Consider the following 25,266-nt stretch of genomic DNA (forward strand, 5'->3'; position numbering starts at 1 on the left):
CACAGAAATATGGATTTAGTCTGCTTTAATTGCTTTGTGACTTCATTTGGACAAATTGTGAATAGTTACTTGCTGCTGTGATCTCTTTCTCTCTGCTCCATTCTTTGTCTGAGCAGTCTTTCTTCCAACGTGTTCGTCTATTCTGGTACCATGTTGTCACCTGTCTCTCCTTGAGACCGAGCTGAGAGGCCACTTTGTTGCGATCCGTCTTGCTCAAGTATTTCTGTGCACCGAAATGCTTCTCCAAATCTTGTAGTTGCTCAGTGGTAAATATTGTCCTCTTCTTTTTCTGTGCTGCTCTTGATGTTTTCTTTGGTGGTAGTTGCTTCATATGCTCAGTCCTGGGTTCTGCCTCACTTTCAGAGCAGGAGGGTGATACTGAGTAGTCTCTCTCTCTAGCTACTGGAGTTAGAGTGCTTGCTTTGTGATAGGGGTAGCTAGCAGAGTGGAAGGGTGCACACATGACATAGCCACCCATGGACAACCTGGAGGTGGCCAGCCAGTACTTGCAGTATTGCTCTAAGCTCAGTTGAGGCACACTGACTGGAGATGGTTTTGCAGGTGGGCAGTGCAAAATTCGATCAATTGAAAAGCTCATCTTCACTGGTGATGCTCTGAAGTTCTAGTGGTGGTTGGAGTTATGCCAGCTAATTTTTATGCCAAGCATCGTCGTGGGGGAGCTGGGGGAGAGGAGCTTGTACACCGCGACTACTTTTCGAAACACAGATAATTATGACTACTTCGCTTATTGGCCGTGGTTAACCACATTAGAGGTCAATGGCTGCCATGGCAACTTCGAAGAAATCAACTTAAATGCTATAAACTGGCTTTTGAGCTAATAGAAGAAGTGTAGAGCTGCTGTAAATGACTACTGTTGATTCTTTTCCTATAGAACATCCTCTGCCTCGGCAGAATGCCAGGGTGAGCGAGTTCATGGCAATTAAAAGGATTATTCTAATTAAAGCACATTTAATAAGAACCTGCGATGTGATATGTATGTTTTTTCCCAGGATCGTGTTAAGTCTCAAGTGGTTCGTGCTGCCACTGAGCGTGGTATTCTATTGGTGAGGACTGATGACCTTCCATCAGAGGGTCTCCTGTCAGACAGACAGAAGCAATGGGTGAACTCGCCGTCATATGACGCTCACACTCAAAACCCAATCCTATACAAGTGAGTAAATAAGTGATATAAGTGATATATTTATATAACAATTAGAGGGTGGAAGTTATAAAGTATGTGTATCCATGGCGATGCCAAGGAATGTGTTATGCATACATTTTTAAGCTTTTTCTAGCCGTACGTGTTTAATAATATAAGAGGCACACATCTTGTGTGGGGACAATCTTCATTGCACCTGTGTAATGGCATGTACATGTATGTCTGTAGGCATGAGGTGGAGCGTTCCAGATCCCCTAAACTGAAGAGGGAGCGAGATGAGGCTAAACACGAGGTCCAGAGTCTCCCTGAGGTTGTAATCGGAGCACCCTCCTCCAGTGAGGATAGCGGTGTGGTGACCAGACTAAGAGAGACGAGGAAAGAGAGGTGAGTTCCAATGTACCAATGTGATGTTCCATGTGATTATTCTGTACACTGTACATACATGTACGTAACGAGATGTATTGAGGGTGGGGGGTACTACACGATGTATGTGGGGGGTAGCGCTAATGGTGTGTTCAAATCTGATTGCTAGGATCACCTACATGTACATGTCGATTTTCGTTTGTGTTTTTGCAGACACGAGTCTACTATTCAAGACATGAAGGACGAGCTGGCTCTCATTAGCTCTGTGAGTTACATATTTCTTGCTCTACTGACATGATATGACAGTGTATGATGCTACATGTACATGCAGTCATGCATAGGACTTTATCATTCTGTTTATACATGCAGGAATTTGAGGTTCAGATCCAAACTGGTATCAAGCATTTCAAGTCCCTAATGACTGAGAATGATTATGGTATGCAATTTTTACGTGTGGGAGCTAGTGCTTTACATTTTTGTTAATTTTCTGCAGTAAACTCAAGCCTTTTTCATCGTGTCTCAGCGAAAGGGGTAAGCTATTTTTAACGTATACATTGTGCAACTGTGCAGTACATGTACAGTCAAACCTGTCTTTAGCGGTCACCCTCCAGCAGATCAACAGTGGCTGTAATAATGAGGTGGCCTGCTAGCTAACACAAGTTCAAATGCTATGGAGAATTTTTGGGGCCTGTTATAGCGTGACCTGTTTATACGTAGAGTGACCACGATAGACACTCAACTTTTTTTAAACTCAATACAAAAGACTCACTGCTGTCATGTACTGTACTCCTGATTCTGTTTAGGATCTTGGCTCTAAGACCCTGGCTGACTTGCATGCTCTGTGGGAGGAGCTCTCCAGCCAAACTCAACTCAGACAAGGGCTCATCCAAACCCTCGACACCAGACTATCGGTTTTAGAATCACAGAGAGCTGACACTGTGACTAATATCCTGCGAGACTATACCCATCAACTTGTCGTCATTGCCTACCTCCTCCCGTGTGATGTGGAGCGTCAGGTTGAAGAAGAGGCTCACCTCATCAACACTACACTGTTGGACAACATGAAGATCTACTCCCAGCTGTGTATGCATCTCTCCACTGGTGAGGGGGCATTGTGCTATTCTACAACAGGAACTATTGCATGTCCTGAGTATATAATAATAATACTGCCTTCACATGTATTTCTTATAGATTATACGCAGATTATTCTCAGCAAAAATTACATGTATAGCTAGGTTGAAATATTATAGCATGCGCCTCAAGGTGACCAGGTTAAATTACTAGATTTTACACACTTGTTTGCTTACAGTACATATCAAGCATCTATATACCGTTACGTATTGTGTATTGTGTATTGAGAATCCTACCTTTAGTGTATGCTGTGTTGACTCTCTATGTAGGTGAGCTGAGTCGTGAGAGGGAGCATCGTGATCGCTGGGAGGGGTTATTGGAAGAGTGGAGGGAGCTAGTCTGTCAGGCCACACTCAACCAGTTCCAGGCCTTCCTCTCCAGTGAGCCAGTCTCAGACCCTCCAGGCCTGCATAGGGTTAGGGAGAGTCTGGTCGCAGAGCAGAAGAGCATACAGAGACGTAGGGAGGGAATACTAGAACAAGTGGCCACTCTAGTGCCCCCCAAAGCCACCAGGACTATGGTGTACGAGGTCAAGGCCTCTGCAGACAAACTGCATCAGCAGTTAGGTGTGTGGTGGTGGGGTGGTATTGTGACAAATAATAGTTACAAGTCCTAGACTGCAAGGCGTTCAGTGCTCGTTGCAATAACAGAGGACAAGTAGATTTATACCTTGCATTGTTAAATACGTTGTACATGTAGCTATTGGGGTTTAGATTCACCTTCTTTTTTTTGTACATGTACTTTTAGATCTTCCATTCGCGTTCCTGAGAGTTGTATTCTCACATTAATATTATGTATTTATTTCAGAGGGTGTACACACTAGTTTCCTGCTGGGCTATCAGAGTTGTCTAGAGTCACTGAGCAGAGAGTGTGAGGCTGAGATGGAGAGGTGTAGGGTAAGTGCTAGTTGGGTCTCATTTAGGACGGGATCACTTCTTTACACTATGTAATCATGTACATGTAAACGCAGGTCTATCTTGTCAGTTCAGAGGCAGTGGATGAAGCTTCAGTACACAAGGTGTGTTGAGTGTAGCACTATTTTGCTCTTTTGTAAAACGTTTTTGTTTCAACACTTTGTCGTTCAAACGTTAGTTTATTCACTGTTTTTATTTTATTATATCATCCTCTCAGTTGCTCAACCGTCTGTTTGTTCCTCTACTGGAGAAGATGGCCAGTGGTATGCGAGACGAGCTCCAGGAGGTGGAGAGGGGCCTGGATGCAACCCTGTTCAATCAGAAGGCCCAGTTTGAGTCACTCTTCAGCTACTCCCTGGGAGCAGCCCAACTCTGGGACCAGCACTCAAACACATTGGCAACATCACTGAGGGCATTTCAGGTAGGGGGACAACTGTGTGCAAGTGTTAAGTTCTGAATGTCATGTACACTAGGCACATGTACATGTACATGTATTGTAGACTAAGAGGTCTCCAATGACTAGGGCTAGGCATTGTGTATTTTAGAGTTAACGGGACAAAATCTTTGTGCACATGTAGATCTGAATTTGTATTAATTGTCATGTGTACAAGTACATGCATTATTGACTGTAGGAGAGGCTGGAACAGTGCCGCTCAAATCACGATCGTGAGAACCAGAACTTGGAGGCGAACCTTGACCTCTTACTGGATAGACTCAGACAGGGGCCAACACAAGAGGTGAACACACACACATTGCTACAATACCTATCTGTATTGACCCCTCCCCTCCTGTCTGCTTCATAGGCCTTACAGGAATTCCTACAAGAAGCTCTGAGAATGCTAGACACCATCAAGCAAGGGTGAGGCCACACACACTTACATCTATAACTGTACACCTTGTATAGTCTTGTATACATGCTTCCTGTACATACAACCTCAATTGCTGCAAAATGAGATTCACGTTTTGACTGGCCAGGTATGAGCAATTCCACACGGTGATACTGGAGGAGGTGCATGGTGGACCTGAGATGGTTCAGAAGGAGCTGGACTGGTATGACACTGCTCTCTGTCAGTACCTCAAAGTATCAAGAACTCCACTCAAGGTACATGTACGCCTAGAGGAAGTTCTATCATGATTAAGAATACGTACATGTACATGTAGGGATCCAAGAGCAAGATCAACTTGTCCAGGGCACCTTCAGGTGAGACAACTGTGCCAGTATTTAAAAATAATCACTAGCCATTCACTTGCTAAAAATTAACTACTGGCTTAAATTGCTACACTACCTTGTACATTGTATATGCATCAAACCCGTTTCCCCACCTGTACCACCACCCTTTCATTGGCAAGACATTTCCACAAAACATTTGTTTGCTAGGCAATGTAGTGTGATCCAGATATCCTCACAAACACATGTCTCCATCCTCCAACAGAGAGTTCTCGTACTGACATTCGTCGTGTGGACAGTCGTGCCTCTAAGATAAAGAAGTCCAAACCACAACGCTCCAAGACCACTGCCAGTGGAATAGGGCAATCCAAGTCAACGCTGGCTCAGTCAGTAAGTGCACGCTGGCATGGAATTGTGAATAAGTGAATTTTACAGTGCTGTAGCTTGTGAGAAGCTTTCAAGTTTGTGTCTTAGTTCAAGAGTCTTAGAGAAAGTACCGTCACGTATGTCCACTGCACATTGTGCTTGTTAGGTTGTCTTCCACTGACATTGTCGATGTGAATTTACAAGATTTTATGGACTCTGCATAAAATTATATACATTTGTAACTGCACGTGAGCAAATAGATACATGTACAATTACTGTAATGTCAATTTCCTTACTATCCAGAACTCAGGCAATAGTGTCGTGGAGGAGGTGATCACTACCAGTGGAGGTGTGTCATTCTACACCCTGCGCTCCAACGCCATCAGTAAAGAGGACAGCACCTTCCTCACACAGGACGAAGGTGCGGCTAAATTAATAATGGGCTTGTGCATATCCATTAACTTTGTCGTAAAATTGGTTTGTGCATTAACTCCATGTACATGTTATGTAATATTATTATTTCTCAGAGAGTGAGAGTTCTCCTGTGAGCTTTGCTACCGAGACTATAGTACTAACTCAGGAGGTGTTCAGCAAGGCTCAGGACAGGTGTGTGTGTGTGTGTGTGTGTGTGTGTGTGTGTGTGTGTGTGTGTGTGTGTGTGTGTGTGTGTGTGTGTGTGTGTGTGTGTGTGTGTGTGTGTGTGCGCGCGTGTGTGTGTGTGACTGTGTGTGACTGTGTGTCAATGTGTGTGACTGTGTGTGACTGTGTGTCAATGTGTGTGACTGTGTGTGACTGTAAACCGAGTCTTACATGTGTATGTGTGTGACTGTGTGTGTGTGTTCCTTGTAGGATGGTGAATGGCTTATTGGAGCAGCTGGAACAATGGAGGGCCACAAATACGGACATGGCTCAGACCACCCTCTCTGGAAAGGTAAGACTAAGCTTGGGATCGGAAAAATGTTTGTAAACCCTGTAAATACAACGTCTGAGAGAGTTTTGCGAGTTATTTGGACTAATGCACTGTACTATAAGTCTCATTTTTCCATTTAACTTTTTGCATACGTACATGTTCACTTTTGTTACCTTATAATCGTTCATTTTTGTACCTCACGTTTATTAGGAGGAAGAGTGTCACACTGAGTTGGATCTTCGACTCCACCTCCACGAGCCACGCCCCTCTAGAGTAGAGAGGGACATACACAATGTACGATTAGCAGAGCTAGTGGCACACCGAGACCGAATCACCAGGCACTCGACTAGTCTCACCACTAGTGTGGCCCTACAGCGTGGTGCGGGGGAGAGACTAAGAGACGCTCTACTGGAGACTAAGGAGACGTTTGGGCCAATAGTCGATGGTCTGGTGACAGAGCTGGAGGCTTGCAGGACTACAACAGAGTGAGTTGCTTGCATACAGGTACATGTATCCTAGAGCTACATGTAGTTTTTCCATATCCACGGAGAAGCAGGCTATCTAGATCAGTAATTGCGTTTGGATCGAACTTTTCTATAAGGCTTGGTGATTTTCCGAAACGGGCCTATATGGTACATAGCTACATGTAACTTTTCATACTCATAACTTGATTGTGCAGTTAAAAATATGAATTTTATAGACCTTATATACCTAATACCCTCCCTCCCCCTCAGGCTGCTAAAGGTCCAGGACAGAGCTAAAGAGTGTCTACAGGAGCACCTCCGTGAGGTGACTAGCATCAGCTCAGAGGCCACCAGAGTCTCCCACAATCTGGTGGATCTACTGGACGAGTCTAACACAACGTACAGAGCATCCATCAAGTGAGTGTACCATTGCTACATAAGCACGTACACTATGCATTGTACTGTACAGTTTGTTGAGTCTGTGTTTGAACTGTATGTAAATGCTATTCAGGTTGTTCTCTGAAGGAGGCAACTACTGCCCGGAGGAGGTAGAACTCTTCGCAAAGAAGCTGGTGAGCTGTGTGTTGTTACATACACTGCTAGTATAGACAGATGCATATACCTGGTGTGTGGGTTATTTAATTGCACCATGTCTATACACTGTATGTAGCTAGTCTAAGAGTGGAACCCCTTTATATCGAGGGAACAAAGTTGTGGTTGTTATAATGTTCATTTAATTGGGATGTAATTGCATGCCCTGAATATCGCAGTTGGCCTTTCACATACATGTGTAATACATGTACAGTCATGTAGTTATAGAGGTCATTGTTATATTATTTGCCTCACTATAGGATAAGTTGTCTGGTAAGATTACTTCCACTCGATCACACATTGCTACGGAGATGACAAGTGTCACTACGGCACAGGAGGGGGCCAGTCACAAACTATTGGAACCATTCAACAATGCGTGAGTGTGTCACTCTTGATACTTCTATGCGGAATTTGGTAGAAATTTGGGTCTATCAATTTTGTAGTCATACATGTACTCTTTTGCAGGTTCAAGGTTCATCGCGCTGATCTCTCGCTTCTGGAGACGGTCTCTCGCACTTTGACCTCTGCTCAGGTGAGGATAAAGAGTGAAGTGGCTGCTAGCAACAGTCAGTCCAAGACCATCTCAGACCACATCTCAAAGCTTAGGGCACTTGTGGATAAAAAGGTATCACTATGCTCTGACTTTTACAATGCTCCAAGTCTATCCTCCCACACAGCTTGTTTCAATAATGATCCGTACATGCATATTTTACAGCTGTATACACAACACAGTTGTACATACGTCACATGTACATGTACACAGTGTACATACTGTACGTCACATGTACATGTACACAGTTGTACACATACGTGTCTTTATGATGAACATACACTTCATCATTCGTTCATACAACTTCATTATTTTTGTCAAATTTCACTGAACCCCCCCTTCTCATGCACACAGAGCACACCTTCCTCTGAGCTCCTCTCTCATCTTCCACCACTGTTTGAGCTACTCACTGCACGAGTGGATTACCTCTTTTGCAGAGCTACCACTCTCCAGGGGTCAAGGGTCGGAGGTTCCTCTGGGATCGTAACTAGTACTTCCAGTGTGAGACCAATTGGATCCATGAATGTCACTAAGAGCATCATGGAGTGAGTCTTACATGTAGTTGAGTTGGAGGTCTTTATGGCACCAGTTGCATTGATTGTATTGTACAATGAACATACATGTAGCTTGATTCGAATCAAACGATTTTTATAGAACTTGTGATTTGACCTACAGGTGCATACTGTATAGCGGGTACGTACAATTTGGCTAGCATTATATCTGGCAAAAGAGGCAATTAGCAATTTTAAATTTGGCCACGCATTACCAGGAGTCTGGCGATTTCTTTTATTTGGCGATCCTCACCTGTTAAAGGGCCAAATTTATTTCCTCACCAAATGTACCCTCCCCTATACGGTGGGTGCTGTTTAGAGCAGCCAGTCACTATAATCAGACTTAATTGTTAAATATTCAGTTATGTGTATTATGTGTAGGCATATCACAAGCACCAAGCACCAAGAGTCAACTGACCGCAAACTATCAGCCATCACATCCGCCCCCATTAAGACCAGTGATGTGGTGAGAAGAGTTGTTGAAATTTGATGCATTTTGTTCTATTGTGTAATGCACTCACTGTACATGTACTCAGTAGTACAGTCAGTGGATTATGATTATTGGTTATGTATGTACCATGCACACTTTCTTCTGTATGCACACGCTGTCTCTCAGTTACCACCGTTAACACCTCATAGTGATGAGAGCAAGAAATCTGGCAGGCAGAGGTAATGTGCATTTAATGCTCAGCTTAGTCGCGTGGTGATCAAAGAGTGTACCTAACGTACGTAATTATTACAGTCGTAAGAAGATGGCTATACTGGAACGCAAGACTGTTAACTTTGGAATAGGTGGCGGAGGAGATGAATCAAAGTAAGTTAACTATCAAACTTGTGTGTGAACTATTGGGAGTTTATTTGAAACTGTGTGTGTGTGTGTGTAGGTTGTTCCTGCCCAGGATCAGGGCTGTACTGAGAGCCACTCATTCTGAGCTCTACAAACTAACAGAGGTACAGCATGTGCACTGTGTATACCAAGCACATTCATTGTTTGTTTTTGGGATGTTTTTTCAAACCACAAAAAATTATTTATGTACATGTATACAAGGTAACAAGAAAGTCATGCATGTTATAATTATTTAAAGGGATGATTTGGTAAGGGGTCGTCGTGATATAAAACACATAATTGTAACATGAGAATCCTCGTGGTTTATGCAATATATAGACAACGAGCCCTTGTGCTTGTGCCAAATAACACTCGGTTTCATGCTATAATTATATCCCTGGTTATTTTCATTTTCGAGGCGCTACTTGAGGTTTTTGAGGATTGACCTCAAACCTCAAAAATGTAGTGCCTCCAAAATTGGTTTACATCCGGTATTGAAATCGGTGTGGTCATTTGAACCTCTATTCTCGAAAATAAAATCCGCGAAAATTTAGTACCTTGAGAATAACCCGCTATACGGTATTACATGAATAAAATTAATTATACAAATGTAATATTCTAGACACTTTGATGCTTTCCATCACTTTTGCAGGCATACTACAAGAGCAAGGGTAGTCGATCGTCCACTCGTCCTAAGGATATTCACGAGGCTCTCGAGGACTACATGGACACACTCATAGCCAAGACACAGAGCTACAGGAGTCAGGCTGAGGAGTACAGGAATAACTGCATACAAGGTGGGAATTAAGATTTGTCTCATCGTGAATGCAATACCAAGTGAGAACATTATTTTAAATGGCTGTAACAGTGTGTGGTTGTTACAGCTAGGAGTATGTGTGATAAGATTGCTGTAATCTTTAGAGTTTCGAGATCAGCTGTTGTCTCTGATGTCAGTTTTAGAGGGAGTGCCCGGGTGTGTGTTTACAGACATCCTCCGACAATGGAGGGAGTCTGAGAGAAAAGAGTGTGAGACAAGACTGAAGGAGCACACAGCGCTTAAGGAAACAAGCATCCAGAAAAGAGTGAGTTAATTGTACATGTATGTACGCATTGCACTTGTTTTGCTTCTAGTATTGCCTGTACAGCTTGAATGCACGTGCATTAATTACTGTACATGTACAGGTATATAGACTTATTCATACGTACACATGCCTGTTAGGACCGTAATTATACATGTGTATTGTGTGTGTGTGTGTGTGTGTGTGTGTGTGTGTGTGTGTGTGTGTGTGTGTGTGTGTGTATTGAATTCCTCTTCCCTGGACTGTAGACCACCCACCAGAAGTTGCTTCGGCCCGGTCTAGGCCACCCGAGTCAGTCGGATACCCTCAACACTCTTTGCTCTGATGAGGAGGCTCGTTACACTGAGCTACTCGAGAGGATTGCGTCTAATGCTGAGGCTATGAGGGAGGGGGCACTGACTTGTGTGACAGGGTTCGTGAATGAGCTCTCAGAAATGACCAAGAAACTACTAGCACTCTTTGATACTGTGACTAGTGACAGTGACATTATACCAGGAGGTGAGAGTGTGTGTGTGTGTGTGTGTGTGTGTGTGTGTGTGTGTGTGTGTGTGTGTCTTAGTTGTGTATGGCACAATTCACAAAACTTTCCCTTTGAAATATGTTACTCTACCTACATGCAGTGTTGGTTTTGTGCTTATAACAAATTTCAGACCTCGTTTTTCTTTCACTCTCTATATATATAATTATGCGTATGCAGAGTCCCGTGAGAAGCGCTCAGTGGAAGAGTTGCTTCGAAGACATGTCCACGGCACTGCCACTGCTGCTACCAGCTCCTCTGCTCAGTTGTCCCGCCCACCAGTCACTAGTGGGAGGAAGATAGTCTGGTCAGCTCTGCCCAAATCTGAGTTTATCGTTACGAGAAAAAAGAGCGAGCTAGTCAGTAAGAAAGCCACCAAGGCTCACGAAGCTGTCATTAGGGAGAGAGATGCAGTCTTCAATGTGAGTAGCTGCTTGTAATGTGGTGTGCAGTGAAGCGTCTATTTTGGTCACACTATAATTATTATAAGGCTTGAACGCCTCCCATCCTCGTTAATTGTTATTATAGACTTGTTATTATAGGGAAGCCACCATTGTTAATCTGCTGCCCAAAGGTGACCCCATTCAATCTTTATACGGTGTACATGTACAATGTATTCTGTTAAACTGCAAACTATTTGGAGTGTTTGCATTGATTGCCTACTCAGGCGTGTAATAAGAGCCATGTAGTGTACCTAATGTACTACCGTATAGCGGGTATATTTCGAGGGTATAAATTTTCGCGGATGGACCGTTACAAAGGATTTCGCGGATTTTATTTTCGTGGTCTGAGTTCCAGCCTTTTGGCGCATGCGCACATCAACATGCAGCTGTACCTCCACACCGTTAGCCTCGAATCCAGGCCTAGCCTATAACGGTGAGGCACCTCTTATTGTCGATAGGTGTGGTCAATAATACTGAACACGCCTACTATTCAATAAAGATATAAATTTTCGCGGTAGAGGCTCAATCCGCGAAAACCGCAAACATTTAACCCTCGAAATATACCCGCTATACGGTACGTACATGTAGTAATGTAGGCATAAAGAATGTATGACATTCACTTATTCACGCCTCCCTCACATGTGTAGGAGTTCTGCCGAGTGACTGATGATCTGTTGGAGGAGTTCAGAATGAGAGAGGTCAAGGAAAGGTCACTGGAGGACAAGTGGTTTGAGAACTGGACTCAGTCAGTGCACAAAGTCAAACAACTCTATTCCTCCTAGACTAGAATTTTTATCCTGCTTGTCATGCAAAGTCACTCCCTGTTGATTTTAGTACGTATGCTATGTGCTATGGTTTAAGAAGGACAATAATAATCCGTACTATTGTAACGATTTACAGTGGTAAATTACTAATGTAACATGTACAGAGTGGATACATGTACAATATTGTATCAGTGCTCAAAACAAAGAAACCAGTAAAACTATTCATTACAGTTTGTATAAAACAGCATCAATAAAGAAAAAAGTTAGTCCACTATTATAGCTATAGCAGTCTCAATTTTCTCATGGACGTGCCTATAAAACGTATAGAAGACAGTCACGACATATTTATGGTGATTAGTTACGTACATATACATTTACCTATACACATGACCGTACGTACAACGTATATTCATACAGTTTAGAAAGTATACATACATGCTGAAAGTCAATCATCATAATTATCATTGCATCTGGAGCTAAAATTTCACATAGCTTACTAAACTGGTTTGGTGGAAGTTCCCTCCGCCTCTAGCCTGGCCTTCTTTCGTAGATCAGACCTCATCAGAAAGAAAGTCGCAATGAACAGCAGAGAGCTCAGGACATACACGCCAGGGAACGTCACACTCAGCGTGATCCTGAGGCTCAACAGGTGAGGGAGGCTCTGTTGTATGGCATTGAGAATGGGAGTCACTAGCAGGTTAAAGTTGCCTCCGATTAGCGTGATGATGAAAAGATAGATACTGACAGCCCCGGTACGGACACGACTTGGAGCAAGGTCGACAACGAGCGCTGTGGTGACACCGACCCACATCTCACCGATGATGTTGGAGGGGAGGAGAGAGAGAAAGCACCAGGGGTAGGGCAGGAAGAGGGCACCCAGGGCAAATGGGGCAGCAGCCATCTGGAAGGGAGGGGGGTGCAAATATACGCATATTTACATAATTTGTATTCATAACACCTCTTTAAGACAAAACAAGGCTATTATAATGGACAGGAACTCTTATAGTATGGATCACAAGTGCAGTCAATCCACCAAATACAGAACTGTGTAGCTCATAGTGATAAAAAGTGACCAATAACAGATGCTCCCTTTTGGAGTAGGGCAAAACCTGAAACGTGATAAAGGCTCACCTGACTGATGATGAGCACCCATATCCTCATGTAGGGACTGCGGCCCTTGACGAGGATGTCAGAGATGAGACCCCCCACCACTGCTCCTATGGAACCCGCCACCAAGGGAATCCAAGACATCCACCTGAGAGGGAGAGAGGCATTGAATATGTGCAGTGAAATACTATGCTTGTTAGATTCATTTAGCTTTAGCACGTACAGTATGAGAAGCTGGCTCAAATATTTTGATCGTATCATTATAGTAAATGTTCTTAACCTATCACTCCTACATGTACATGTAAGTACTCAATAGTGAATTTTTTTAGATGGTAGGTATGGCCTGAGCAGGTACAAAACGAACCTTCCCATTAAAAGAATTGTTACATGTACAAGTGTTCAAAATGTTGATACTGCATGTACATAATACCCCCCTACTCACTGTTGGATGGTAGTGGAGCTGTATCCCACCTCCTCAAAGAACAGCTCAGTGTGATACGCCCAGACATAGCCCCCAGCGTTCCTAATACCCCCTGCCAAGCACAACATGAGCATCCCAGGCATAAAGAAGGTTTTCAAGAGGAGAACAATACGTTCCTTTAAACTGAGTTTTTTCTCGGATTTTCCAGCTTTATCCACGGCCTTGTTTTGCGAGCGAGGAGGTTCCTTTACTGTGAAAAGGACCAGAGGAGCAGCTGCAAGACCTGTGTGATGTGTGTGTGTGTGTGTGTGTGTGTGTGTGTGTGTGTGTGTGTGTGTGCGTGCGTGCACATTTGCAGGAGAATGTGTACGAAGCTGTATCCATATTCAGTTGGATTATAACAATAGTTGATTTTCTACCTGTCTTAATTAACACAGCTGTGCACTCTCAACAATCCCAATATCAACTACACAAGTCACATGCTCAGCTTTTACATAACAAATGAACTCAGCCGCATGCTATGGCCTAACTTAATAACCACCAAAGTTGTACAGATGCGTGCAGAAACATCCTGTAAGGAAGTGGCCTGACATATGTGTGCCAGAATTTGACAAAAAGGACCAATAATGTTGGTACCCAAATAATTATATGTTTGAGATGCATACCAGAGATTGGAAAGCTTTAGTTTTCAAAAAACTGACCTTCCTAACAACATTATTTTGACAGCTTGAAATTGTGCTCAGGGAGAATTAATTGAACCAAAAATCTACTTCACTTCAAATCAGTCCCTTTTTTATGATCCTTCTGCCACACTTTTCAAGCAACTCACAATTTAAAGTAGCCATTGTTTGTACATGCAGCTTACCGATGATCCCACTGAGAAAGAAGACCCATCTCCAGCCGATGGTTTGCTTGATGCCGTTCCCGATGGCAAACGAGAGACTGTACCCGATGTAGATACCCCAATAGTAGAATCCTACAGAGGTGCCCCGGAACTCTGGGGGGTAGTAGTCGGCCAAAATGGACACGGCAAATGGACTGCAACCAGCAGCACTGTGTGTGTGTGTGTGTGTGCATATAATAGACGCATAAAAATGAATTTTGTCCCTAGAAGTAATGTAACTGGATATAGCTACAGTGTACATTAGAATGTGAAAACGAAAGGTAGCTAGCTTTTGATATAAACTGTATTATAGCATCTACGCACAGAAGATGATAATGGTACATGTATCACTGTCTCGTTGACAAACACATTCTAGGCTGTACACAGGAATTGCAAACCTTCCATCTCTTCTGTAAGACCAATACCCCCTCTCCCCCACCACTCACTCACCCAATGGCCAGCACTGCTCTCACCAATACCCCCTCTCCCCCACCACTCACTCACCCAATGGCCAGCACTGCTCTCAGCAATGCCCCCTCTCCCCCACCACTCACTCACCCAATGGCCAGCACTGCTCTCAGCAATACCCCCTCTCCCCCACCACTCACTCACCCAATGGCCAGCACTGCTCTCAGCAATGCCCCCTCTCCCCCACCACTCACTCACCCAATGGCCAGCACTGCTCTCAGCAATGCCCCCTCTCCCCCACCACTCACTCACCCAATGGCCAGCACTGCTCTCACCAATACCCCCTCTCCCCTACCACTCACTCACCCAATGGCCAGCACTGCTCTCAGCAATACCCCCTCTCCCCCACCACTCACTCACCCAATGGCCAGCACTGCTCTCACCAATACCCCCTCTCCCCCATCACTCACTCACCCAATGGCCAGCATTGCTCTCAGCAATACCCCCTCTCCCTCACCACTCACTCACCCAATGGCCAGCATTGCTCTCAGCAATACCCCCTCTCCCCCATCACTCACTCACCCAATGGCCAGCACTGCTCTCAGAAGTACCAGTTGCCAGTACGAAGTCACGAAACCTGTCACTCCCACAGCAAGGCTCCAGATCACCAGACAGATGACCAACCAGACTGTCCGTCTTCCATAGTCCGCCAAGAACCCGGTAAAGATGCCAGCAACAATGTAGAGATTATTGAACACTGGTCCGGCCACCACTTCATACAGGATACCAGTGCCAGAGTACCACCATCTACACGCATCAAATGTCTTGTTCCCCCACTCAAACTTAACGTCGATCGAGTTGTTGCAGTTTGTCTCATTATTCCTGCAAAATGTCGAGTAATGTACAAAATAAATACAAAACAAAATAAAAATGCTCTACCAGCATTATAACAGTGATTTGTTTCCGAAACAGAATCCATTATTACAAAGAAGGAAAGCCATTTTTGCGGCTTCTAAAAAATAAAAATAAACTTACTTGATATCGAGGCCATCATAGGACTGATTAGAGCACCGCATAGTGATTGTTTCAAACTCATCCAGCACTGTGTGGTTCAGCTCCTTGTTCACCATACACATCTCATCTCCGTACTCCAAGTCGTACCCAATCTCCGTGACAACGATTGGTAGCGTGTAGCGATCCAACTGATTGATGAGATAGACCAGCAACATCATGAGCAAGACCCAGTGAGCGTAGGGCTTGACTCCACGTATCATACGATACACTCCATAACCTGGGATCACGTGTCTGTGCCGAAATATGAAACCACCTTTGATGACTGTTGGTTCACTGTTAATAGTGTCCTCTGCAGGTCTGGAAGCTCCCTCTGATGTACCATAGGAGGGAGGGCTCGAGAGATCGGCAACCTCGTCATTGACCAGCAGTTCTTTCTTCTCATCGTCTTCCATTCTCTACATGCAGAAAGCCAATAATGTTAGCATTGTATGTACGTATGCTTGTATGAGCATTCAGTTGAACTAGCTGAATTGCACTGGAATAATGCAGCTCCACCTACCGCTGTCTTTGTTAGATCACTGAGCCTATAGAGAGACCTTGAAGCTCCACAGAAGTTAGTTTGAGCTGCTGTGTAGTGTAGTGCTGTGGAGAGGTCAGTGTGTGCAGCAGCCCTGGTCACATGTCTGACTGTGTAACCTTGACACAGCTATGAAACTCATTAGCGACCCAATTTGTGGTTTCTTGTTAATGCCAACTAATAATTACCTCATGTAACTGGGACATCGCTATAATTATACAGCTTCTACATGTGTCTTTTCAAGTTCTTTAGACGATCCACTTTACAGCTGATCTAATAGAAGAATGGACCGGTAACTAACCTCATCGTACCCCGATATAAGTCACACTACCCCCAATAAAGTGAGTTCATAGAAGCAGCTAGACTTTTTATATCATGTGGCAGGCTGCATGGCCTATTCTAAAAACTAGTATTCTAGAATGCTACATTTACTGTGTATGATATTGCACTGTGTAGAGAGTGAGTGAGTGCACTGGGCTAGCTGTGATACTAGATACTGACTGATAACATCTCAGGAATCGCAAGATATTTCGGATCACTTTTTCAAAGGTATGTTCACCGGATGATTAATTTTATTGCAGTTTGTACAGTATGCATTATAATATCTAGTGTGCCCTAGGGACATATTTCCATTAAAGAAAATGCTATGGTAGCTACGTATGTATTCGTTAATTTTGTCTGCAAACCTCTTGTGCGTAGACTCTTATGTTTGATGAGTAGCGTGTGTGTGTGTGTGTGTCCTTATGCAACAGCCCCCTTCTATGTATGGTGACAAAGAGTAGCTTGATGTGATAAAGGTCAATTATGTAAGTGCCGTTCAACTCTCAGCTGTATTGAGTAAACTAGGACAAAGTGCTCATTGTTACCATTCATTATAATACTGCCTACTATAACATCAAGCCCATTTGTTGGCCGTCGTGACCTTCCTTTAGTGTGTGGGCAGATGGCCTTGTTGCAATTACAAGCTTCTGCAGCTATTAGTACAAGCTTCCGTACATTTAAGTGGACTTCTTTTAAATTTCGAGCCTCTGTAGCCATTGGTGTGTTTGTGACTAGTGTCTGTACGTGCATCAATTGTTTGTGTCAACTCTTTTGTGAGCATACTTTTCTAATCAACCTACATGTATAATAATTTTTATTTATACATGTAGTAGAAGATCATTTTCGTGAGCTTTCCTTTGTCTGTACTAGAGCTGACTTCGTGAGCTTTTCCTTTGTCTGTACTAGAGCTGACTTCGTGAGCTTTTCCTTTGTCTGTACTAGAGCTGACTTCTTGAGCTTTTTCTTTGTCTGTACTAGAGCTGACTTCGTGGGCTTTTCCTTTGTCTGTACTAGAGCTGACTTCGTGAGCTTTTCCTTTGTCTGTACTAGAGCTGACTTTGTGAGCTTTTCCTTTGTCTGTACTAAAGCTGACTTTACTTGTACATCTGGCCTCTCTATACATCCTCCACCTGGCAGAGATGCTAGGATGTTGTGGGTATGTGGTTGTGTCTACCCTACATAGAAGGAACAACTTTAGAGTCAGGTGGTGGGTGTGTGGTAATAGTTCCTATCAGGCACCCCTCTTAGCTGGGACACTTGACTCTAACCACAAGACACAGTTTAAGTCCTTTAGTCAAGTGTGTGGTTAAATTAACACTTGTATTAATAGTACTCACAGGAAGAGTTCCTCAAAAATGTGCTTCCTACATTTCCTAGAAACATGAGTTTGTATAGTTAGAAGTGCCTGCACCTGTACATGTACATGTACACACGCACACATCGACTCCTTCGATGTAATGTCAAGTGGGGTTTCATGTAGCTAGATATTTGCATCGGCCTTATACTGAAAGCTTTATTTAAAGTATTTGTTAGTTGAATATAATCTGACTTACATGCTAATGGCTTCTATATATGCATTATGTTAGGTGTGTGCGGGTTAGCAAACCACATCAAAGGATTCGTAGGGGTTTCCCCAAGGATGTCACAAGGTTTTCCCTGACGTTTTAGGTCATAATGTGATATTGACATCATTTATCATTTAACAACTCTTAGTTCCTGAAAGAATTTGAAGAGTTCCCATAGATGTGACCCGTGTAGAGTTGCTAGTGGTAACCCCAGGTCAATTAGTAATGACCTCAGTACACAGTGTACACATGTCAATGTAATGCCTAAATGATATTCATAGCTTCCAGACCATGTGCTTATGCTAATTACCTTCGACTGATACGGTGTGGCCTGGGTGTACGTGTCTTATTCATGTACTGCTAGAAACTTAGTATGTGATATATCCTAACAAAATGTAATATATATTATAATTATAGCTAACAAATTCTTATTCATTGAGGCTGATGCCGTGCATGTAGCTAGCTATAGATGTGCGTGTTTGTAGGGGCGTGCTTAATTATATACATGTTAACTACAATGTATGCATAATTATATTATAGTACGTACTATATATATCCATAATCAATTTTTCATAATAAATTCTTGATAGCCTGTGTAGGGGAGTAGATACATTTACTAATAGGTACATCTGCTCCCAGCTGTCATGTGAGGTGGTTAGTAATGGACCCCCAGGCTATAATTATGTCTGACCTATTACAGCCCACCGTGAGAATTAGATCATTATCAGTTGCCAGCCACCTGGCTCTCTGATTATCATATCAGACATAATATGTTTGCATGAGGTGTTTTCGCCCTTTTAGACCCCCCTAACAATGCTTGCATTATTGTAGTAAATGAAGCATGTCCTTGGCTACATAATGTTGATTGCGTAAGTGGAATAACTCTAAGCTTCCATTTTTTAAATAATCATGTAGCTTTCACATGTTGACAGAATTTTCACCTCTTTGTAGGAAAGTGCTTGGTATTGTGACACTGCCAAATTTCCGTTTAAAACCATGCAGAGATTTTGTTACGCCCAAGAGTATACTGTTGTACTGTGCATAAGCCATTGACCTTGTACCTTACTACTGCAGGTTCTTGGTATGTTAATTAATAGATCATGTTTTCTCTTAAAGTTCTTAGCTTTCTGTAAGGGTGACCTGACCTACAGGTGTGCGATATAGCAGTGGCTTTATTGGCCTACCATACTTGTACCTTGAGGTCACCTGGTAGCTATGCAAAGCTGCTTGTGGTCATATGACTTGTACGAACAAAGGATGTGGTAAGCAAAGTTATGTGATATGACCCACTGCTTTGGTTCACCGTGCCTTTTATAGACAGCTTCTGTTTCAAGGGTCAGTGTGCATAGCAACGTCTGGTTGTGTCGTTCCTTGGGCAACCTTGCACTTGCATCAAGTATAATGAGGGTCTAAATTTCCAAGTATAAATATAAAAGCTGTATAACAGATGTCATGTAATCTTATATGTACTTGTAGTCAGTGTCAGCAAATTCGATATGCCATCATTATTACAAATGTCTTTACTTTTTTTTACCTACCAGCAGTTGATCTTTGACCTACTACCCACCTCTGAAAATGGCCATGGCTGGGCTTATTCAAGAGATCGAGGATCCCCTCCCTCATTTCCCCCCGGCTCCTCCCCCAAGCCCTGAGGCACAGAGAGCCTGCAACATATTTGAGATACCCACGAGTGCATTCAATCCGTTGGACATGCGTCAGAAAGATTTTGCCGATTTGGACCTCATTTTGAGCCAAACTCAAAACTCTTCGAGAAATCCTTTCCTAGAGACCGTTCACGAACGAGAAAATCCGTTTGCTGACGAAGATGAGTACGGTTTCCCAGCCTCGCCCAAAAAGAGGATTTGCAATTCTCCGTGTTCACTCCCCGATGGATACAATATTCAGTCTAACGAATTTCACTCAGGTGGCAAGCTTACGAGCAGTTCACTACCTCATACGAAAGCCACACGTCATCACCGGTCTCCAGTCCATTCACATTCACCACCACTACTCAACGTGCCCAACTCAAACAGCCCACCCCCCTTGAACCAATCATTTCACCAGACAAGTCCCTATTCCATACCGCCTCACAAACCTGAGAATGGATTCGAAATCAGCAACTTCCAACCTGTTCACAGTTACAACCCCAGCCTCTCACCTCCCTCACAACTGGGCATGCTCAGTAAAAGCTTTGATCTCCACAACGTGCACGCATTTGAGACGAACTCTGAACTCGCTCTCCTGCCGAACGTTAGACCGAGAAGAGCCTACACTCTCGATGCAGGCTCCAAAAAAGAAGAAGCAAGTCGAAATCGTCGTCGAAAGATATCCCTCAAGCGTACCAAAGAGGAGAGGGACTCTGACCTTCAATTCTCATTCGAGTACAGCTATGCAAGTACAAGTACCGGGAGCAGCGAGGAATCTGATTGGCTAGTTGTAACACCCGATACGACAGCTAGCCTTCCCCTTGGCAAGAAAGCGTGTCAAACTATCCCCATAAGTCCCCCTCCCTCTTTTCCACTGAACTTTGCAAACTCGTCTTTTATGGACCCTTCTGTTGCCTCGAATCTACCCCCCAGCACTTCAATGTTCAACCCCCCAACCCCCACACTGTACTATAGTCAGTTCGATCAGCAACCCCCCAGTCTTGTTAGCATGGATTCATCTGTTCAAATGATGGACACCGGAGACACTAGTTTGAGATTCGATTCAATTGATTCTATGGAATGTGGAGGAGACCAGTTTCATAGTTTTGTCGAAATGGACACACAAACCGAGAACGGGCACCCCTCACACTATCACACCACACACTCCACCCTCTACCCACCCACACCACTGCGAAGTCACAGTTCCGAAGATCGATATGCTCCAACTAGGCACAGCTTTATACAAGGTGCCAGTAGTTTATGTACAGAACAAGATGTGTCCAATAGCATTTCTAGAAGTTTGTAGCATTTGTAGCGTATATATTATTCAATTTTGTTTTTATTGCCATTTCTTTGTGTCTGCAATCAACAAAATAATTGTTCACTATAATTATTATAGTTAACGTTTGGAGCATGTATATATGTAATGTAATGCGTGCATGTGAGACCTGCACATGTATATATAATTAAGTTGATGTAGTGAGGCGAGCATCTGACTAGATGGGCGTGGCAGCCTGTCCATAGGGCCATGCCCATTTAGTATAAGGGAATTCCCCTTCCCAAGAAAGAGGGGTGGGGCTGGTCTACAATGAATATCGTTATACCATTCTATTCTTGTGGGGGTCAAATCAGCTATAACGTCTTGAGCCAGAGCCAGGCTCTCTGCAATTTAATACAGATAATAGGTGCATAAAAGTATATATACAATCCACAGAGCTCCCCATTAATTACACGTACATGAAGCCATTTATAATTCACCACTTATTGTTGTGCTCATTCATATACATATGTATATAGTTACACTACTGAGAGAATATGGATTTCATATGATGACACAAAAATCAGTATACATTTTATATGAACAGTGTAAAACTAATAACGATTTAATCAATAAAGTGGCAACATTTAGAATGATTTGATCGGTATACATGTAAGTTAACGAGTCCCCTCTATGCTCCAATAGGAATAGGACATACATTTAACATACAGTGCCCGTATACGGAAACTCGAATACATTAACACAGTTGTAAAAAAAAAATTCACTGACAGAGAGTGTGTCTAAATGGGAGTCCAGTCAGCAGAATAGTCAAAACCACGGAACTGTTTTTGGTCTTTCGAGCGAAGGGACCTACGATTCTTGGGGGGAGTGAGGATGGGCTCTTCTCTTGTGAACTCCTCGTCAAAGTTGGAGATGTCCATACGATTTCTCTGCAGGGGGGATAGAGAGTGGGGGGGGGGGGGGGTAGTGAGCACATGTGATGGGGTACAACGATTTGTGCAATAGGCAGGTATATGTACAGACTCACTACATGTGTGTATTATCAAAATCTTCAGAGGTAGGTATATAAAGTACAATTTCATATGTACAGTATATTCTTATACCAACTTTCACCAATAAATGTGCACAAATAGCTTCTTTGGCATATCGACCACAAGTCAATAAAGTTTGATCATACAAAATACTACAGTATGTCCATATACTACAGTAGGTAAGGTAAGCAATAAACAGTGTAGTAGGTACACTGTGTACAGGCTGAAACACAATATAAGTGTGTGCCATAACCACTTACCAGCACGGGTCTGAAAGGAGGCGGAGTCTCCTTGTTATAGAGCTTGTCCCAGTCGATATTCTATGGAGAAAAAAGAGATAATCATGACTGAACAATAAATATCCATTCTGTACTTACTCTAAAGAACGGCTGCTTTCTGATGTCAATGGCATCTCTCTCACTAGCTCCTAACCTCTTCTCTGGGTTCCTACGTAGCAACTGTGTGTGTGTGTGTGTGTGTGTGTGTGTGTGTGTGTGTGTGTGTACGTCTACAGGTGTATGTGTGTGCGTGTACCCGTGTGTGTGTGCATGTGTGGGAGGTCGTTGCCAATAGAGCTTAAAAGGCATGTCTCTCTGACTTTGAACTCTTCAATGTATATTGGCTAACAACGCGACTCTCCACCACACACACACACACAACCTCTACACAATGACAGTCTAGACACTTCCTACAGGTTTCAGGTACGTGACATGATTTGACTGCGCAAATACAGGGTTCAATACATGTACACGTACATGCAAGTACGTGACATGATTTGACTGCATATACATGTACATGGTTCAATACATGTACACGCAAGTACGTGAGGTGATATGACTGAAATTGAGATGCTTGAGTTTGGCACAGTCACATATTTAGCACAGCGCCCCTATCAAACAAGGCAAGGGTTTGGAGTCCTATGTCAACACTGAAGGTACAACGGCTGTGAACGATTATAAGTACAAATGTATATACATGTAGACTAATTAAACTAGTCATAGCAAGGTAGACTAAAGGTGTATGCATGCATGATGATCACATTCATCTGTTGGTAAACACTCCAGTTGTTAAGTCTGAAATCTAACGCATTACCCAGCGACAAGTATTGCAGAGGACACATACTTACACTAACGCGTATTAGCCATAGACGTTCAATAATAATACCTAACAATGGCAGAAATATTTCCTCCATACTAAACGAAAGTGGGGGTAGTTTAAAGTATAGAGTGCACTCACATGCTACTACTGTCCACATACTTCAAGATAAGTGAGGTCATAACAACAATGATCAATCGTAATCTTTCACTACAGTCGAACCTTTGATAAAGGACTCTTAGGAAAAATGTTGTAATTTATACTCTGTCTAGGAGTACATGTACAAGGATGTCGCCATAAGAGGATATTGTTTAGGCAAGAAAGCGTGTCATGCCCAGCCCTATAAGTATCTCTTATTCATTGACTGTGTCTCACCTTCCTCATGATGGAGATGGCCTCTGATGAGAGGAAGCGAGGATAGCGGACGTCGTCATTGACGATGGAGTCGAACACCTCCTCCTCATCCTCTCCTGGGAACGGTGACTGTAGGCAGAAAGGGGGTGTGGTCATGTCACTCATTCATGTACTTATTGCACCTAAATCCTATAGACTACTGTAGACTACTGCAGACTTGGTGAACTGCCAAATTTCCCTAGATTATCATCTACATAACTAGCCTCGATCCCAGGCCGCACTTCCTCGAAGAGTGGGCCTGGTATCGACTGCTTGCGCATGCGCTAATCTTCTGCCGGTATCTGGCGGATCCGGATAACAACGTTTATGGTCAGTAAAACAGTGACGTCACAACAAACGGAAGTGGATTAAAGGAAGTAGATAGAAGGTTCCATTGAAGGTTTCTAGCTCATCTGATAGTATTCTGATAGCTACCCTTAGCCTGCTATGTTAACAAAAGACTCACAGCCAGCAACAGTGTGGATGACAATCGTCTGAACAGAGTGAAAGCTGACAAGAGCCTATATGGACAGGCCACGCCCATCAAATACTAACTTGGTGAAAAGTCTACTATACTACTGCTACTGACTCTATCAGAAAGAAAATAGCTGTACAACAAACCTACAGCTCTGTCTCTAGCTAGCTAGCTATAATAGCTCTGTGTATGACTTTCAATACTTTGTCAGGATATTTTCGTGATAAATTCAGTATTATTCAGTATTATAGGGCATTTTACGGGAAAATATATCCAATAATTTCGCGCATGCGCAAGCAGTCAGTAGCAGGCCTTCTCTTCAGGGGAGGCCAGTGAAGGAGGCTACTACATACTGTAACATGCACGTGTGAGATAATCCCCACCATTTAACAGAGCCCTGTCAGAGCTATAGTTTTAGTAATACAACAGGACCTTCCAAACTGAAGATATGGCCAATCTTGTTTATAAGTATAAAAATGCATATGCATGTTACGGATATGAGATACGCACACCCACACACATCACACCCCACACACCCTCACCTCTCCCACGAGCATCTCGTATATGAGCACACCCAGTCCCCACCAGTCCACGGCTCGTGTGTAGGACACATCAGTGAGCACTTCAGGAGCCAGGAACTCTGGAGTCCCACAGAAGGTGGACGTCCTGGTCCCATGCCACATGCCCTCCTTGCAGAGTCCAAAGTCAGCTATCTTCACATACCCGTCCTTATCAAGAAGAAGGTTGTCCAGCTTCAAGTCCCTGTGTGTGTGTGTGTGTGTGTGTGTGTGTGTGTGTGTGTGTGTGTGTGTGTGTGTGCGTGGTTGTTGCATGCAAATTACAAGAACGATGCTGTATAATAGCCAATCTCAACAAATTGGGGTCTAAGCCCTTATCCACTCCTAATAGTTCTTACTGAAAGGTTTTTAGGAGTATCCCTATAATTATGCAATTGGTAAAGGGCAGTGTCACTGTATGTGTCTGGTAAAGGTCGATATTGACTGTTTGGTAAAGGGTCATCACACTAATAACTGACCTGTACACAATTCCCTTCTCATGAAGATACTGCAGACCCAGCACAACACAAGCAGAGTAGAAGCTGCAGGACACACATCATCACAACACATCACAAACCTCTAACAACATCGAGGCAACTCAAATCAATTCTGTGCTTGCTGCTACCTATACTATACCTTGTAGACCTTGAACCGACAATACTATATTAGTTACAGAACGTGAGAACCAATCAGGCTAT

The 25,266-nt window shown here is 43.3% G+C and overlaps 5 protein-coding genes across 7 annotated transcripts; 2 read left to right on the forward strand and 3 right to left on the reverse strand.

Moving 5' to 3' along the window:
- Positions 1-25: 25 nt before the first annotated feature.
- LOC135342487 (homeobox protein ceh-9-like) lies at positions 26-478 on the reverse strand. Its single transcript, XM_064539217.1, has one exon. It carries the CDS (start codon positions 476-478, stop codon positions 26-28), a length of 453 nt encoding a protein of 150 aa, XP_064395287.1.
- Positions 479-767: 289 nt separating this feature from the next.
- Positions 768-11,939, forward strand: LOC135342583 (coiled-coil domain-containing protein 180-like). The gene is made up of 34 exons (XM_064539345.1): positions 768-921; positions 1,011-1,171; positions 1,388-1,543; positions 1,736-1,787; positions 1,892-1,958; positions 2,016-2,053; positions 2,326-2,623; positions 2,923-3,219; positions 3,461-3,549; positions 3,624-3,671; positions 3,785-3,988; positions 4,200-4,304; positions 4,371-4,426; positions 4,543-4,669; positions 4,729-4,768; positions 5,001-5,125; positions 5,405-5,522; positions 5,629-5,707; positions 5,951-6,032; positions 6,222-6,496; positions 6,746-6,892; positions 6,987-7,047; positions 7,327-7,442; positions 7,532-7,691; positions 7,971-8,161; positions 8,549-8,633; positions 8,784-8,836; positions 8,910-8,981; positions 9,052-9,118; positions 9,646-9,790; positions 9,915-10,075; positions 10,321-10,570; positions 10,770-11,011; positions 11,680-11,939. Exons 1-34 carry the CDS (start codon positions 865-867, stop codon positions 11,812-11,814), a joined length of 4,359 nt encoding a protein of 1,452 aa, XP_064395415.1. The 5' UTR covers positions 768-864; the 3' UTR covers positions 11,815-11,939.
- LOC135342657 (MFS-type efflux pump MSMEG_3705-like) lies at positions 11,926-16,348 on the reverse strand. 2 transcript variants are annotated; one of them, XM_064539453.1, is made up of 8 exons: positions 16,189-16,348; positions 15,651-16,084; positions 15,198-15,497; positions 14,190-14,377; positions 13,346-13,607; positions 12,928-13,051; positions 12,299-12,697; positions 11,926-12,108 (listed from the first exon to the last, which is right to left on the reverse strand). In XM_064539453.1, the coding sequence occupies exons 2-8, from the start codon at positions 16,079-16,081 to the stop codon at positions 12,097-12,099; spliced, it is 1,716 nt and encodes a 571-aa protein (XP_064395523.1). In that variant the 5' UTR covers positions 16,082-16,084; positions 16,189-16,348; the 3' UTR covers positions 11,926-12,096. The 2 variants fall into 2 exon arrangements, with proteins under 2 accessions (XP_064395523.1, XP_064395524.1); XM_064539454.1 differs by having other exon boundaries at positions 12,294-12,697.
- Positions 16,349-16,388: 40 nt separating this feature from the next.
- Positions 16,389-21,131, forward strand: LOC135342690 (uncharacterized). 2 transcript variants are annotated; one of them, XM_064539498.1, is made up of 3 exons: positions 16,389-16,547; positions 16,663-16,755; positions 19,634-21,131. In XM_064539498.1, exon 3 carries the CDS (start codon positions 19,668-19,670, stop codon positions 21,042-21,044), a length of 1,377 nt encoding a protein of 458 aa, XP_064395568.1. In that variant the 5' UTR covers positions 16,389-16,547; positions 16,663-16,755; positions 19,634-19,667; the 3' UTR covers positions 21,045-21,131. The 2 variants fall into 2 exon arrangements, with proteins under 2 accessions (XP_064395568.1, XP_064395569.1); XM_064539499.1 differs by having other exon boundaries at positions 19,637-21,131.
- Positions 21,132-21,484: 353 nt separating this feature from the next.
- On the reverse strand, positions 21,485-25,198 carry LOC135342786 (serine/threonine-protein kinase N2-like). The gene is made up of 6 exons (XM_064539648.1): positions 25,048-25,198; positions 24,554-24,773; positions 23,519-23,626; positions 22,426-22,506; positions 22,309-22,368; positions 21,485-21,946 (listed from the first exon to the last, which is right to left on the reverse strand). Exons 2-6 carry the CDS (start codon positions 24,692-24,694, stop codon positions 21,797-21,799), a joined length of 540 nt encoding a protein of 179 aa, XP_064395718.1. The 5' UTR covers positions 24,695-24,773; positions 25,048-25,198; the 3' UTR covers positions 21,485-21,796.
- Positions 25,199-25,266: the final 68 nt, after the last annotated feature.

This window comes from Halichondria panicea, chromosome 10 (genome assembly GCF_963675165.1).
Source record: "Halichondria panicea chromosome 10, odHalPani1.1, whole genome shotgun sequence".
NCBI classification, from domain to species: Eukaryota; Metazoa; Porifera; class Demospongiae; order Suberitida; family Halichondriidae; genus Halichondria; species Halichondria panicea.